General features: G+C 37.9%; 1 protein-coding gene across 1 annotated transcript in view; it reads left to right on the top strand.

Annotated features, from left to right (window-relative positions):
- The window catches only part of BCAS3 (BCAS3 microtubule associated cell migration factor), a 586026-nt gene that overhangs the window by 140263 nt on the left and 431087 nt on the right, over positions 1–14676 (top strand). The window contains exons 12-13 of the mRNA XM_070774269.1: positions 10244–10320; positions 13711–13794. Coding sequence (XP_070630370.1) covers positions 10244–10320; positions 13711–13794 — 161 coding nt within the window. The remainder of the gene's footprint in view (positions 1–10243; positions 10321–13710; positions 13795–14676) is intronic.

The following is a 14676-nucleotide window of genomic DNA, read 5'->3' as shown; positions in this document are numbered from 1 at the left end:
TCCAACTGAACTCCCAAGGTTTTTGACATAGATAAACCTTCTTTACCAAAATCCAGTGTCCTTGCTACGTCTTTTATTTCTACAATCCATTTTCATGCTCCTTATTCTACCTTTACTTTGAGTCACTCATGAATCTCAGCTTTTGGAGATGCTTTGTTGCTTTGCTTCCCTGCCTGAAATGGCCTTTTCACTACCATCTGTCTCCGCATAGTGACTTAATCCCATGTGTCTTTCTAGCTCCAGTGTGCATATTAGTTCTTATATGAAGTATTTCTTGATCCCCTTAGTTTAAAGTAGCCTCTCCTCCTAAATCCCTGAAGATAGCAATTCCCAAATCTGACTGCAGAACAGTAGACCTTCAACATGCTGTGTAAATCGGGATGCCCTGGTAAAACAGACTTAGGAAATGCTGCCTTCTGTTGGAGGATACCAGTGGTGATTAACATTTTAATCTGTTTAAATTTATTTACTACATTTCAGTATTTCCCAGATTTATCTGATTAGAGATCTCTTTTGTTACCCAGTACCCTTTGGGAATGCTCTTATAGCATTATCTCTCCCTTAAGACACTTACCTTCTGTCTTATTGTATGTGTTTTCTGTTTACTCCTTCTTTCTTTGACACCCTATAGTAATCTTCTTGAGAACAAAGTTGTGCATCTTGATTTGGTTTAAGAAAATAAGGTCCATCATGCAAGGTAAAATATATCCATTATGTTCTGGCTAACTTAAAAATATTTCTGATGCTTATTTTTGCTCCTTATAATATGAAAACATTTATCACAACTATTTCAAGTTTCGAAGCATCAGTGGTTCTTTTCCAGAATGTTTAGTTAGCCAAAATGGTTGAGAACGTAGTGCAACGCTATCAAAAGTAATCAGATGAGAAGGAAAATTATTCGTAGAAGATCAGTACTCGTCTCTAGAGAAAGTGATACGGGTTTGATCTGGGAATTATAAATTTGGCGAGTATTTAAAGGAATGAATATATGAATGCATAGGTGAATGAGGTTTCTCCCTCTGGTTGGAATAAGGACAAACTTTTTTAAAGTATGAGTTTATTTGAAAATTTATATCTTTGTAATGATCAGCTCTTGAGTCTCTAACCTTAGATATGCAGATGATACCACCTTTATGGCAGAAAGTGAAGACGAACTAAAAAGTCTCTTAATGAAAGTGAAAGAGGAGAGTGAAAAAGTTGGCTTAAAGCTCAACATTCAGAAAACTAAGATCATGGACTCTGGTCCCATCACTTCATGGGAAATAAATGGGGAAACAGTGGAAACAGTGGCTGACTTTATTTTTCTGTGCTCCAAAATCACTGCAGATGGTGATTGCAGCCATGAAATTAAAAGATGCTTGCTCCTTGGAAGAAAAGCTATGACCAACCTAGATAGCATATTCAAAAGCAGAGACATTACTTTGCCAACAAAGGTCCATCTAGTCAAGGCTATGGTTTTTCCAGTGGTCACGTATGGATGTGAGAGTTGGACTGTGAAGAAAGCTGAGTGCCGAAGAATTGATGCTTTTGAACTGTGGTGTTGGAGAAAACTCTTGAGAGTCCCTTGGACTGCAAGGCGATCCAACCAGTCCATTCTGAAGGAGATCAGTCCTGGGTTTTCATTGGAAGGACTGATGCTGAAGCTGAAATTCCAATACTTTGGCCACCTGATGTGAAGCACTGACTCATTGGAAAAAACCCTGAAGCTGGGAAAGATTGAGGGCAGGAGCAGAAGGGGACGACAGAGGATGAGTGGCTGGATGGCATCACTGACTCAGTGGACATGAGTTTGGATAAACTCCAGGAGTTGGTGATAGACAGGGAGGCCTGGCATGCTGCGATTCATGGGGTCGCAAAGAGTCGGACACTACAGCGACTGAACTGAACTGAATGATCAGCTCTTGAGTCTCTCTCCCGTATCTGGAGTATTGCTTCCCCTTTCAGGAATAGGAGCTTCTGTTTTAGAAGCCTTTGTTGTTGTTTTAGTCTCTAAGTTGTGTCTGACTCTTTTGCAACCTCCTGGACTGACAGGCTCCTCTATCTATGGGATTTCCCAGGCAAGAATACCAGAGTAGATTGCCGTTTGCTTCTCCAGGGGATCTTTCGGACCCAGGGATTGAACCCATGTCTCCTGCATTAGCAGGCAGATTCTTTACCACTGAGCCACCTGAGAAGCCCTTATAAGCCTTTAGGAAACACAAAATATCAGTTGATTTTGATAAAAATGAATGGGAGACTGAGATATTATTACTTTCTTAACTTTTATTCTTTTTATTTAATGTTTTTTTAGAATCTTGGTTATATAGTCTAAATGCTTCCCTCTGTATTGCTGGACCACTGAACAAGTATTATTAAAATATTACTTGAACAAGTGTTATTAAACTATTAGTCTCTCTTGTATTCCATGAATTGTTCATGATGGGAAGACAAGATATGGAAGGATCACCAGATTTTTTTAGTGTTGCAGTCAGATGCTTTTTAAGTGGCATGCAGCTTATAAGTAAGTCCTGGTCAAGCAGGGTAGAGGCTCCAGTAGTGAATTTTCAATTATTTCAGATCCATTAGGATTATCACGTCTTCTGTTTGTGAAATGGCGCTCACAGTTTGAAGATGACATGAAGTCTGTTTAGTCGGCTTAGTTGCTCAGATGTGTTCGACTCTTTGCAACCCCATGGACTGTAGCCCACCAGGCTCCTCTGTCCATGGAATTCTCCAGGCAAGAATCTGGAGTGGTAGATTTCTTTAAATCTGAAATGTATGTTAAGTGTTGCAAAGTGGGGTAGTATAAAAGTACAGCTGCCATTTCTTGGTGATAAATGATGGATATAATGTAATAAATTGTGTACTAAAAGCTGCTCGGCAGGTAGATTCTTTACCATCTGAGCCACCAGGGAAGCCCCAACTAGTGTGTCAGAATGCAGAATGCTGCATAACCTGGAAAGAGGGGGTGTGCGAAGGGGCTTTTGGGATTCTGTAATATCCTGTTTCTTTTGAGTACTGCTTATGTGTATGCATATGTTTACTTGGTTGACTTGGGTACTTCTTTATATCGTATTTAAATATGTGTTGTAGTTTATATATAAAAAAAAGACTTCAGAAAGCATCAAAAATGACAAAAGTTTGTGATTTCTTTCCTCACACTCTGATTGCTATTTATTGTAGCATTTCATAACAGATCCCCCCAAACCTTGCATATCGAATACTCTGGCCAGTAGTAGTTATATACCTCATTTCATACTTCCATTAAGAAGTATTGCACTCTTGGTTACATGTTATTTTATTTTACTTGAAAACCCTGTAGACCAGATTTATTCAAGTAATGTTAGGTTTGTAAGATTGATGATATTTGACACATGTTTGTCTGAAGAAATTTGGCTTCTTTTCTTTGAAATGCAACTGTACCTTAAGAAATTCATATCAATATTTTGAGCAGAATTGAGCAAGACTTAATATTTAAAATCAAGAAACAAATGGAGCCATTTTCTGACTTTAAAGAAGTTTGTTTTCCCCCAATTTTTGCAGTTTCCCCTCTCCCCTATTCCTTTAAGCAGACTGAAACTTTTGGCAGGTCGAAAGAAGCATGGTATAGGTTATGTGTATTTCTCCAAATTTGGGTTGTTCATGCCTGTAAGCCAGGGTGTAGGGCCTGGTGGACAGGCGAGCTGACGGGCACACTGAGAATAGCATATTTGGTGCTCCATTTGCCTGTGCCGTGTGGTCCTCTCCCCAACCCCCATTGACTGGTTTCTAGTTTTTAAAGAGCTAGTACTAAAGGCCATGTAGAGCGACACATTCTTAATGAGGATATTGTTTTGTTCATGCAAGCATTTAATTTCTCGAAGGGTTTGAAAAGCTCTTGTGTAATACAATCGTGATTGCCTGAGTTGGGTATGAATACAATGATGAGTCTGTAAAATAAGTAGACACAACTGTGTTCATCAGAGAAAGCATCATGGGGATTTGTGCCAAAGGGTGGAAGGGTCAGCTAAAGAGAGCCGATAAAGAGCTGGAAAGGGAGTGCAGCCAATGTGATGAGAAAGGAGATGCCTGTGTATTTGGCTCAACAGAAAAGGTGGCCTTGAGCAGCTGTCTGATGTGGAAATCCAAAACCCACATATGATTAAGAAAACAAAAGACAAAGACTGATAGATGTCATTAGCAGTCATTTCCAGTGTGCTTAAATTTAAACTCAGATACAAAGTCTCCAGAGAGACCAGAGTATTGTGTAGTAAGTAACTCTTTCCATTGGCTTCTGTTTTTGCTTTGAGGAGTAAAATTTATTCCTTACAATCCTATTGTTATTTCTTAGTGTTACAGTGTATATTCTTCATTTATATTAGTGGTGAATAATAAATAAAGAATGTATTTAAAGGATCTTTAAAATGCAAAATTATTTTTAATTTTGAGAAGAGGAGCCTTTCTTTTTATGCTTCTAAGGAAGCTTGTAACTTCTGTAAGGAGAGTTGGGCAGGTTAATGTGACATCTAAGACCAGTTCAAGTTAAAACGCTATTCTTTTGGGTTCCCATAAATATACGAAAGGCTAGGCTGCCATGATGTTTTTGTAGCCCAGGCAGGTGTGCAGTATGAAGTGGATTCTAAACATGTGTGCCATGAAATAACATGGTTTCCCTATTCTCTGCACATATTAGTAATTTTCACCCATTAAGCCTTTCAATGGCATTACTGTTTTGTATACATAAAAAATAAAGCAAAAATGAAATCAAGTTTTAAATTCAAAGCTCATGGAATCTTAAGAGGGTCATTAATCATCAGTAAGATGGTCAAATAAATCTCTGAAGTGGTATTTCATATTTTATGTCCTAATGTCTTTCTGGAGAGGTTTTTATAGTCCTTTCTGAACTTCATTCAGTGTATGGTCTTTTGTGACTCTGTGTCCTTCACTGAACATAGTAGACTATTACATTTTTAGAGTGGTTTTACATTTGCAGCAAATTGGGCAGATGGCACAGACATTTCCCGTATGCCCCCAGCTCCACACGTGCACAGTCTCCCCCATTGTCAGCGTCCCTCACCAGAGTAGCGTATTTGTTGCACTTGATGAACCTGCGTTGACACAAAATTATCACTCGAGTCCATTGTTTATCTTAGGACACACTCTTGGTGTTGTACGTCACTGGGCTTCGATAAATGTATAATGGCACATATGGTTCCCAGGTGTCCCCAGTGGTAAAGAATCCGCCTGCCAGTGCAGGAGATACAAGAGATGTGGGTTCAATCTCTGGGCCAGGAAGATCCCTTGGAGGCGGAAAATGGCAACCCCCTCCAGTACTCTTGCCTGGAAAATTCCATGGACAGAGGAGCCTGGCGGGCTATAGTCCATGGGGTTGCAGAGTCAGACACGACTGAACACACATGTGTGCATGCATATTGCTGTATATCCATCATTGTAATATCATGCAGGATATTTTCACTGTCTTAAAAATCTTTTGTGCTCTGCCTGTTCATCGCTGCCCTCCCCAAACCGCACTGGCCCCCCACCCCCAGCAACCATTGGATTTCCTAGAATATCATATAGATGGAATGATAGTATATAGCCTTCTCAGATTGGCTTATTTCATTTAATAATATCAAGTTTCCTCTATGTTGCTACCTAACTTTAGGATTTACTATAAAACTACAGTAATCAAGACAGTGTGGTATTGGCAGAAGGACAGATAAATAGATCAACAGAACAGAATAGAAAGCCCAGAAATAAATATTTGATGAAGGAGCAAAGGTAGCATAATAGAGCAAAGATAGTCTCTTCAGCAGATGGTGCTGAGCAACTGGACATTCATAGGCATGAAACTGAATCTAGACTCAGACTATTCATCCTTCACAATAATTAACTCAAAAAGAATCACAGACCTAAATGTAATAAGCTCAGATGGTAAAGAATCTACCTAAAATACAGGAGACCCGGGTTCAATCCTTGGGTCAGGAAGATCCTCTGGAGAAGGGAGTGGCAACCCATTCCAGTATTCTTGCTTGAGAATCCCATGGACAGAGAGCCTGGCCGGCTGCAGTCCATAGGTTTGCAATGAGTCGGACATGACTGAGCAGGCTTGCACTAAGAAAGGATTGCCTGTGGTTATGAAGATTTACCACGGTTTTGTTCCAAGCTTTAGCTTTAGTCTTTTATTCATTTCCAGTTTGTATGCAGGGTCCAGTTTCATTTGTTTGCACGTGGATATCCAGTTGGCCCATCATCATTTGTTGAAAGGACTGTTCTTTGCCCATTGACTTGTCTTGGTAGCCTTGTTGAAAGTCAGTTGATCATAAGTGCAGACATCTGTGTTTTTCCAAAAAGGTGTGCAATCTTTTGAGTTGTTCTTTTCAAGGAAAATAAAGCAGGGTATTACAGAGAGTAGTTCAACCCTTTGTATTTCAAAATGAGTTCAGGCCTTCTCTCCACTAGGGCCCCTGTTCTGCCAGAATGCCATGTAAAATTGCCATCAGTCTTTTAGTTATGGAATCATCTTCATGTTAGCGGGGCTTTTCGTGGATCTTACCTTTATTCAAATTTGTAAACTTGAGGTTTTTTAATATCCAGTTCTCTTTTACTTTGTTCACAAACATTGTAAACTTGTTAGAATTAGTCCTAGTATTGTAGAGATTTAGGTGGTGGTGGTTGTTTTCCTTCACTTTGTTTTCAAAGTTTAGCTGGAGGCAGTGGTTAATGTTTAAAGGAGTCATGCTTAGAAAGTTGGGATAGTGCTGAGAGGCTGATGGTCTGCTGATTCTAGCTGTAAAAAGTGTTTTGGAGAGCAGAAAAACTTTGCTTTCATTCCAATACACTCTGATTCTTGAGGTCCACTGGCTTTCTAAAAACATTGACTCAAAAAGTGAAATGAAGAATTGTAAACTACATTTTCCTTAGTATTTTTTAGTATTTGGAAAGCAAATATACTTATTAGGATCTGTTGAGGCAAAACTGTTATCACAATCGAGTTAGATGGTGGCTCAGATGGTAAAGAATCTTCCTGCAATGCAGGAGACCTGGGTTCAATCCCTGAGTTGGGAAGATCCTCTGGAGGAAAGCATGGCAACCCACTCCAGTATTCTTGCCTGGAGAATCCCCATCGACCGAGGAGCCTGGTAGGCTACAGTCTGTGGGGTTGCAAAGAATCGGACTTGACTGAGCAACTAAGCACATGTTGACTTTAAAATTCAAGAGATTATTCACCTCTAATATAATGCCACAATTCACAGGTATTTATTTCCGGTTTTCATTTGGTTCTTTTTTTACATTACATTTTAAAAGGGGAAATTTTCTTATAGACCATGTTTATGCTCTTTTCTCCAGTTCTGAAAGTGTATGTGAAATATGTATATTTGTTGTTCAGTCACTAAGTTGTGTCCAACTCTTTGGCAGCCCCATGGACTGTAGCCTGCCAGGCTCCTCTGTCTATGGGACTTTTCAGGCAAGGATACTGGAGTGGGATGCCATTTTCCTCTTCCAGTGGATCTTCCCAACCCAGGGATCGAACCCATGTCTCCTATATTGGCAGGCAGATAAAGTACATTTTGGTATGAATTAGATGGGAGTGTAATAATGAAATCTACTATGTAAATACTGTGCAATATATATGTTAAAGTATGTTGTCTTTGTTTATATTGTATACTAAGTCACTCAGCCATGTCTGAGTCTTTGCAGCCCTTTGGATTGTAGCCCACCAGGCTACTTTGTCCATGGGATTTTTCAGACAAGAATTCTGGAGTGGGTTGCCATTTTCCTCTTCCAGGGGATTTTCCTGACCCAGGGATTGAACCAACATCTCCTGTGTCTCCTGCATTGCAGGTGGGTTGTTTACCCGCCTAGCCGACAGGGAAGTCCTTTTTTCTATGGATACGTCCATAATGTGCATTCAGTGATGATAGTAACATCACAGTTACCCAGAAGCTGATTTTTCGGGAATCCAAAGTTTTCCATACACCATCCTTTAAACTCTGAAATACACAGAAAGAAATTCTTTTAACAGTGAGCAGCAAATGATAAAGCTGGTAGTACCTTGTATTTTTGTATGACATATGGACTTTCTCTTAGGATCATATCTTCTTTATAAGTTCCTCATCTTCTTTAAAAATGAAAACTCAGGAAATTCTCTGGGAGTCTAGTGGTTAGGACTTCATGCTTTCACTGCTAAGGGCCCAGATTCAATCCCTCATCAGGGAATCGAGATCCCATAAGGCGCTCAATGTAGCCAAAAAAAAAAAAAAAAAGAGAGAGAGAGAATAGTAAACTCAAAATTGATGGAGTTGAAGGAGTGGAAATGAAAATTAAAGGGTACCAGAAACAACAGAGACTTGTGATTGTCTAGTGGTTGTGAAAACAACAGCATTATCAGTTCAGAAATTGCTACTCAAAAGTCTTCCTGAATTCAGGGAAGCACGAATGTACAATTAAGGAAGATTTCTGTTAAAAAATGGCTTTAAAATGAACACAGAAAGCCTAACCTAGAGAGTAGGCAAGCACACTATTAGAAAAATTTTCTTCAGTAGATGACTTTTTTTTTTTTGCCTATATGCCTGATAAATATTAAGGTTGGTTAATATTTAGGTACATTGTTTATTCAGCATTTTTATTAAGCTGTTTGTCAGGTATTATTTTAGGCAGTAGAGATTTAGCTGTGAACAAAAGACACAAACGCTTGATCTTTATCAAGTGGGAGGAAGATAGAAAATAAAGCGAAAAGATAGTATATTACTGAACATATAAATTATTTTTATTTTTGACAGTACAAGTCAAAGTAGTTAATTACTATTCATGCCTTGATGGCTCCCTTCCTCTCAGGATCAGTACTAGACCGAAGCTTTCTGCTGGGGCAGAGATTTTCAGGTGTGCTGTTCATGCTATTCCAATCATGCTGTTGTTTTCCAGTTACGCTCATGTGTTTCGTGCAGTTTGGCTGTTTTTTTGTTTTTGTTTTTTTTTTGCCATGGTAAGAAAAGTTATTCTTTTTATAAAAACCTGTCTCATTATATTAATTCAGATTCCAAATAGAGCCCCAAACTATGAAACGGATAACCTCAGTTTGATCTTCTAGCGCCCAGCATTTTTGGCACCAGGGACTGGTTTCATGGAAGACAATTTTTCCACGAACTGGGGAGAGGGGATGGTTTTAGGATGATTTACGCACACTGCACTTATTGTGCACTTTATTTCTATTATTATTACATCAGCTCCACCTCCGATCATCAGGCATTAGATCCCGGAGGTTGGGGGCCCTTGCTCTAGTGTACATTTTAGAGAAAAGTGTTTGTGAAATATGAATGAGATACTTGTGGAATGATAGACCTCAGATTCTTTAGGTTAGGCTTTTGGTGTCCTTTGATTCTCCAGTCTCCTTTGAGTAGTCCTTTAAAAGCAGTTCTGTGAGCCACTGAAATATTGTCCTGTGTAGCTGATGGATGAGGACATTCTGCCCAGAGACCTTACTGGCGTAGTCAGGAGGGCAGATGAGAGCCTCAGGGATGACACGTACCACTTACTTGAATGAATTGTGTTGTGTCTTGTTCAGTGGGGTTCAGGAAGATGGCGTTGGTGTTTCCATGGTGTGGGTGTCCACTGTCGGGAATATGGGATTACTTTTTTTTAGGAAAAGAACCGCAAAATAATCCTTTTTACCAGTTTGTTATTGGCTTGGCTGAAAGCAAGAAGAATGAAGTTGGATGCTTAAAGGAAATGCTCAGGATTGTGTAAATTAGTTCCCCAGCATCTGCTCATGCACCCTTTGTGAATTTCTTCTCCCCATTGGCCCCATACCTAACTTACTTCTTCTACCTCCTTCCTTCATATTTATGTCATTTCATTTAAGGTGTACATCTTCCTTTTCTTTGCCCTTAAATTCCAGAGTCAATTGTATCCTTTTCTTTCTTCTTCAGATGATTTTGCTAGACTTTTGAAACTGTAGGGTTATGAACTTTACATGGTTCTTCTTGGCTTCTCTCTCTTATTCTAGGAGTAACTAAAAATGCCCAATTTTTGCAAAAAGCGAATACCAGTTCTTCCCAGATTTGTTTCTTATTGGAACAGAGTCAAAAGCCAAAGGAAACTATCGAGAAGGAAAAAAAAGGAACCTTTTTGAGCTATTAAAATAATAGCTAGGTTATGAGAATTTTAAGTGAGATTTGGGGGAAAAAAAGCCCTTGATTTTTCTGGTTTTATGGCATCAAAATGTGATGTACCAACAGAAAATTTATTAAGAAATGTCTTAACATTGCCCTTTGATAAATTTCAGGCTGCTACCCTTGTCCTGGACCCAACATGAATCCTGTTGCTCTTGGGAGTCGCTGGCTTGCTTATGCAGAAAACAAGGTAAGCAGAGCCCGTGTAGGAATATTTGTTATGGAGCAAGTGTTGAGTTTTCCAAAGGTAATTCACAACTAGTAATGAATGTGTACCTTACTAGTTTGGTTTTGTTTTAATTGGGCACCACAAAATTGTCCAATCAACTGTACCCATGTACTCTCAACTCAGCTTGTCCTCTGAACCATTTCAGAGTAAGTTGCATATATCTCAGTGCCTCCAAAATACTTGTTATCAGCCAATTTAATGTTGATAAATTACTTTTATCTGTTATACTGTCCCTGTTCCAATCTTGTCAATTAACCCTATCTTGTCATTTGTAAAAAGCTTCTTTCCTGTGGTGCAGCCTCAGGTCTAGGATCAGGTATTATATCTTGTAGGAGTGTCCCTTTCTTGCTTTGTCTTTTACAAGATTGGTAACAACCCTCTACCTCTGCCCCTTATTCTTTTTATTTTAATAGAATGATTTTTCTTTTGAGCTTTTTGATGTTTTCTCTTGATTATAACCGGGTTCTGTATTTCTGGCTGGAACAGTGCGCGGGGGTTGTTCTGTAATTCCCACAGCATCACATCTGGAGGTACATGATACACATCTGTTCCTTGTTGGTGATGCTAATTTTGTCAGGGTCTTGTCCAATTTCCATACTGAATAATCACTGTTTTTTTCCTCTTGTTAACCAATAGATAATTTGGAAAGAGCAGGCTTACATCCTACTTTTCATCAAAATCTTAGCCTTACCTAAGCTTAGCACCCATTGATGATTCTTGCGTGAATCAGTCTTTCCTACAAATATTCCAAGTCAATGATTTTCCAGTTCTACTCTACACCAGTAGGTATTTGGCTCTTTATTATAATCAAGAACTTCCCCATCTTTAAAAAAGTCTTACTGTATCTGTATTTTTGATATGGGCTCATGGATTCCTTTTTTTTTCAATAGTTTTTAATATTTTTCTGTCTGTAATTATTTTGGCTTTCAGATTATCCCAGAGTCAATCAAAAGAGCCTCTTTAGTCTGCTTCTTGTGACATTGTGTTGTGGCTTCATCAAAATTAAAAAAGAAATACTTTTTCCTTGCTCACTATCATAAATCTTTGTACTTGCCCTGTCTCAGGCCTGGAATTCTCTGATTTTACTGGTTCTTTTAAATTGACAGTGATATCAGATACCTAAACTTTGTCCAGTAGACGTACTTACTGTTTCTGGGGTCTTTTTGCTTCTAGACTCTTTCAGTGGACAGAGTTCACAAACATGCATGTTATACACCCAAACATACTTCTATATATACACATAAATAGGCAAATATACATAGATGCATATTTGTGCACCCATGTATTTCCATATATACATAATACATTTTGGAAATGAAGAGTTCACATTGGCATTTCCACAGGATTCTCTCTGTTTGTCCCCCATTTCCTATTTATATGTCCTTTGTTTCAGATAGGAGACTGTGACATCAGCACGTTTTCTTCATCTCTTCAGTTCTGTAATACAAAAAGGAATTGTAGAATTGCTTGCTCACACTGCTACAAAAATCAAACCAACTAAAAAGAGTTCAGGATTTTTTTTGCAATTCTCTCTACTTTATTACTTCCTAAGACTGAAGATATAAGATCAAATACTGTGTTCATAGGTTGAGTTAGTTTGTTCTTTGTCCCTTTTTTTTTGCATTCCTCCATTGTTGTTACATTGTATTATTCAATTATGATTGTGTACCAAATAATACATAGTGTATAAATAATGTATTATTTGGTAGGTAATTGTGTATTTTTTGTTTATATTTTATTTATATGCTTATATATTTTATCATGTGTTTGATATATTTATTTTTTTCTTTCCTAAAAGATAACATTTTATATGTGTGTGTGTGTGTGTGTGTGTGTGTATAGATATATATGTTCTTTTGTACACTGCTTTTTTCACTCACCAGTATTTCCTAGAATTTAGTCGTGATAAGAGTTTTGCACTACAGAAATTTCTGATTTATCTTTCATTTTGATGTACCTCAGATGCAAATATAATTTTTGCAATGGGTCTCAGTTTTAAACAGAGTTCTGACTTAGTTATGTTTATGTAGAAATGCTAACTCAGATTTAGTTGAATTGAAGAGGTAATAGTATGGCTTCTTTTCCTTGATTATTTTAATTAGCTGAGACTGGGAGAAGATGGTAGTGTTTCTAAGATAATGTCTTTCCTTGCATGTCCTGCAGGAGGCAGCAGAGGGATAATTTTTATAATTCTTCAACTGTGTATTTGTGAATGAATGAATGAATGAGTGAGTGGGTGAATGAGGGAGATTCTTTTCATTAGCTAAAATGAGCACCTTTCAGACTCTCTCTTTTCCCATGTGTGGAACTATATTTACCAATTACCTGTGATTTGGGAAATACCTCACCACTCTTGTTTTAAGGGATTGTTTCTTTTTAATGTCAGAGATGAAGAAAATTTTGATTTTAAAATAAAAGAATAAAAGTTCACACATTAGTTTTTATCAGGTGGGTGGTTTTAAATTATCTAAGGCTTTTTGTGTGTGTGTGTTTTGGGAGAGGAAGATTTTGATTTCTATAGGCTTTTAATAATTCATATCACAGTGTGGAGTTATTCTAATAGTCTATTGCCATTTTATTTGAAAACCTTTCGGTATAAAAATATGGCTAATAATTTTTATATTTCGCTTTCTTTTTTTTTTTAAGCCTAAATTTGGAGAGTGTAAGGGCAGTGGAGGCTTTAGTCCTGGTTTATTGCTCAACACATGAGAGAATCATGCATTGAAACTAGTGATTCATTTTGAAAATTGGCAAGTTACTTATTTACATCAGACACGAATAAGGACATGTCTCTTTCCTTCTGATGTTAAAACTAGTGAGCCCTCTGAAGTGGACAGCTATTATATGTGTCATAGTTGATTTATGCACAATTTCTGCCGCTTTCCCACAAACACAATCGAAAATGGAAATATGGCACACTCTTTTGTCTGTTTTTTAAAGTTTCCTTTTGCTGTCTTTATGTAGGAATTAAAAGGACAAAACCTCCAATTTGCTAGCATGTTAAATATTTAATGTTAGGAAGTTGTGGCTAAGTCCTTTGATTATGTTTCTAAAATTTATTTGTGGAAAGTCTGCCAGATCTCAAATCCTACCATTTCAGTTTATAAATTCTTAAAGACTATTCATCTTGTAATTAAAAATCGTATTTGAGCATGAAACTGCCTGAGTGGCACCGATAGATTATAAAAAGGGGTAAAAGTGTCTCAGCACGGCTTTTAGCTGTTTGTCGAAAAAGGGCTCATGCAAATATTCCCACCCATCACCACCATTCTATGTGGTAAATAAGCTCTGTCCTAAGAGCCTGTAGAGTTAAACAGTTGAACAGAATGGTCACTCTCTCTCTCTTTGCAGTTGATTCGATGTCATCAGTCCCGTGGTGGAGCCTGTGGAGACAACATTCAGTCTTACACCGCCACAGTCATTAGTGCTGCTAAAGTGAGTAGCCTGCAGTCTCTGGGAGGTTTGATTACGTGGAGTAATTATCCCATTTCTCTCCTGAATTGTATTGAGATTTTCCCTTCCCTTTTCACTCACAAGTGTCGAACAAATTTAGAAAGTAAGTCAGAATTATTTTGTCACCTGAGAATTGGTGCCTAAATGATTAGGTATTTAATCTCTTAAGGTTCCTAAATCACACTTTATTTTCTCTTGTAATGATTTTAAGGTTTGCGTTTGTCCAGTTTAAGGTATTTATGTCTGTTTGCTAGGTCGAAGTCTATAATCTAATTACTTTGGAAAGAAGCTTTGCATATTTTAAGTAGTGACTTCTGGATTCTATTTGTGTGTGTGTGTGTGTGTGTGTGTGATTTGAATCATTCTACCCATACTGACATCCCTTTGCATTTTTGAACATTTATGAATCTTCTTGACACAAAGAGAATATTAGTCATTAAGAAAACTTGAGTGAAGGCCCTGGTGCATTCAAAGACCCTTTCATGTCACAGAGCTGCCCCCTGCATGTTTGTCAAGTGAGTTCTTTTTGTGTATGCGCGAGGGTTCATTTTGATGATGGCTCGTAAACTTTATGCTGATTATAAGGTATCCTTATAATCACCGTTCTTTTGAATTGTGAAGTATACAACAAAACAGTTCTAATAATAGGGATGACATCGTGAATCTGAATGACAGCATGTAATAGAAAGCACAACTATTCAGAAAAGAACAACTGTTTAAAACAAACCACAGGGAGGGAATCAAAGGTCACACTGTTTTATGTAAAACAAATACAGAAATACTTCAAGATTGATCACAAATGCTTCCATGATGGGGTTTGATGAGAGAAGCATTACGTATTTTTCAGTCAAAGGAAAATACTGA

The sequence above is a fragment of the Bos indicus genome, chromosome 19 (assembly GCF_029378745.1).
Source record: "Bos indicus isolate NIAB-ARS_2022 breed Sahiwal x Tharparkar chromosome 19, NIAB-ARS_B.indTharparkar_mat_pri_1.0, whole genome shotgun sequence".
Lineage (NCBI taxonomy): Eukaryota > Metazoa > Chordata > Mammalia > Artiodactyla > Bovidae > Bos > Bos indicus.
This window is presented reverse-complemented; position numbering and strand designations above follow the sequence as displayed.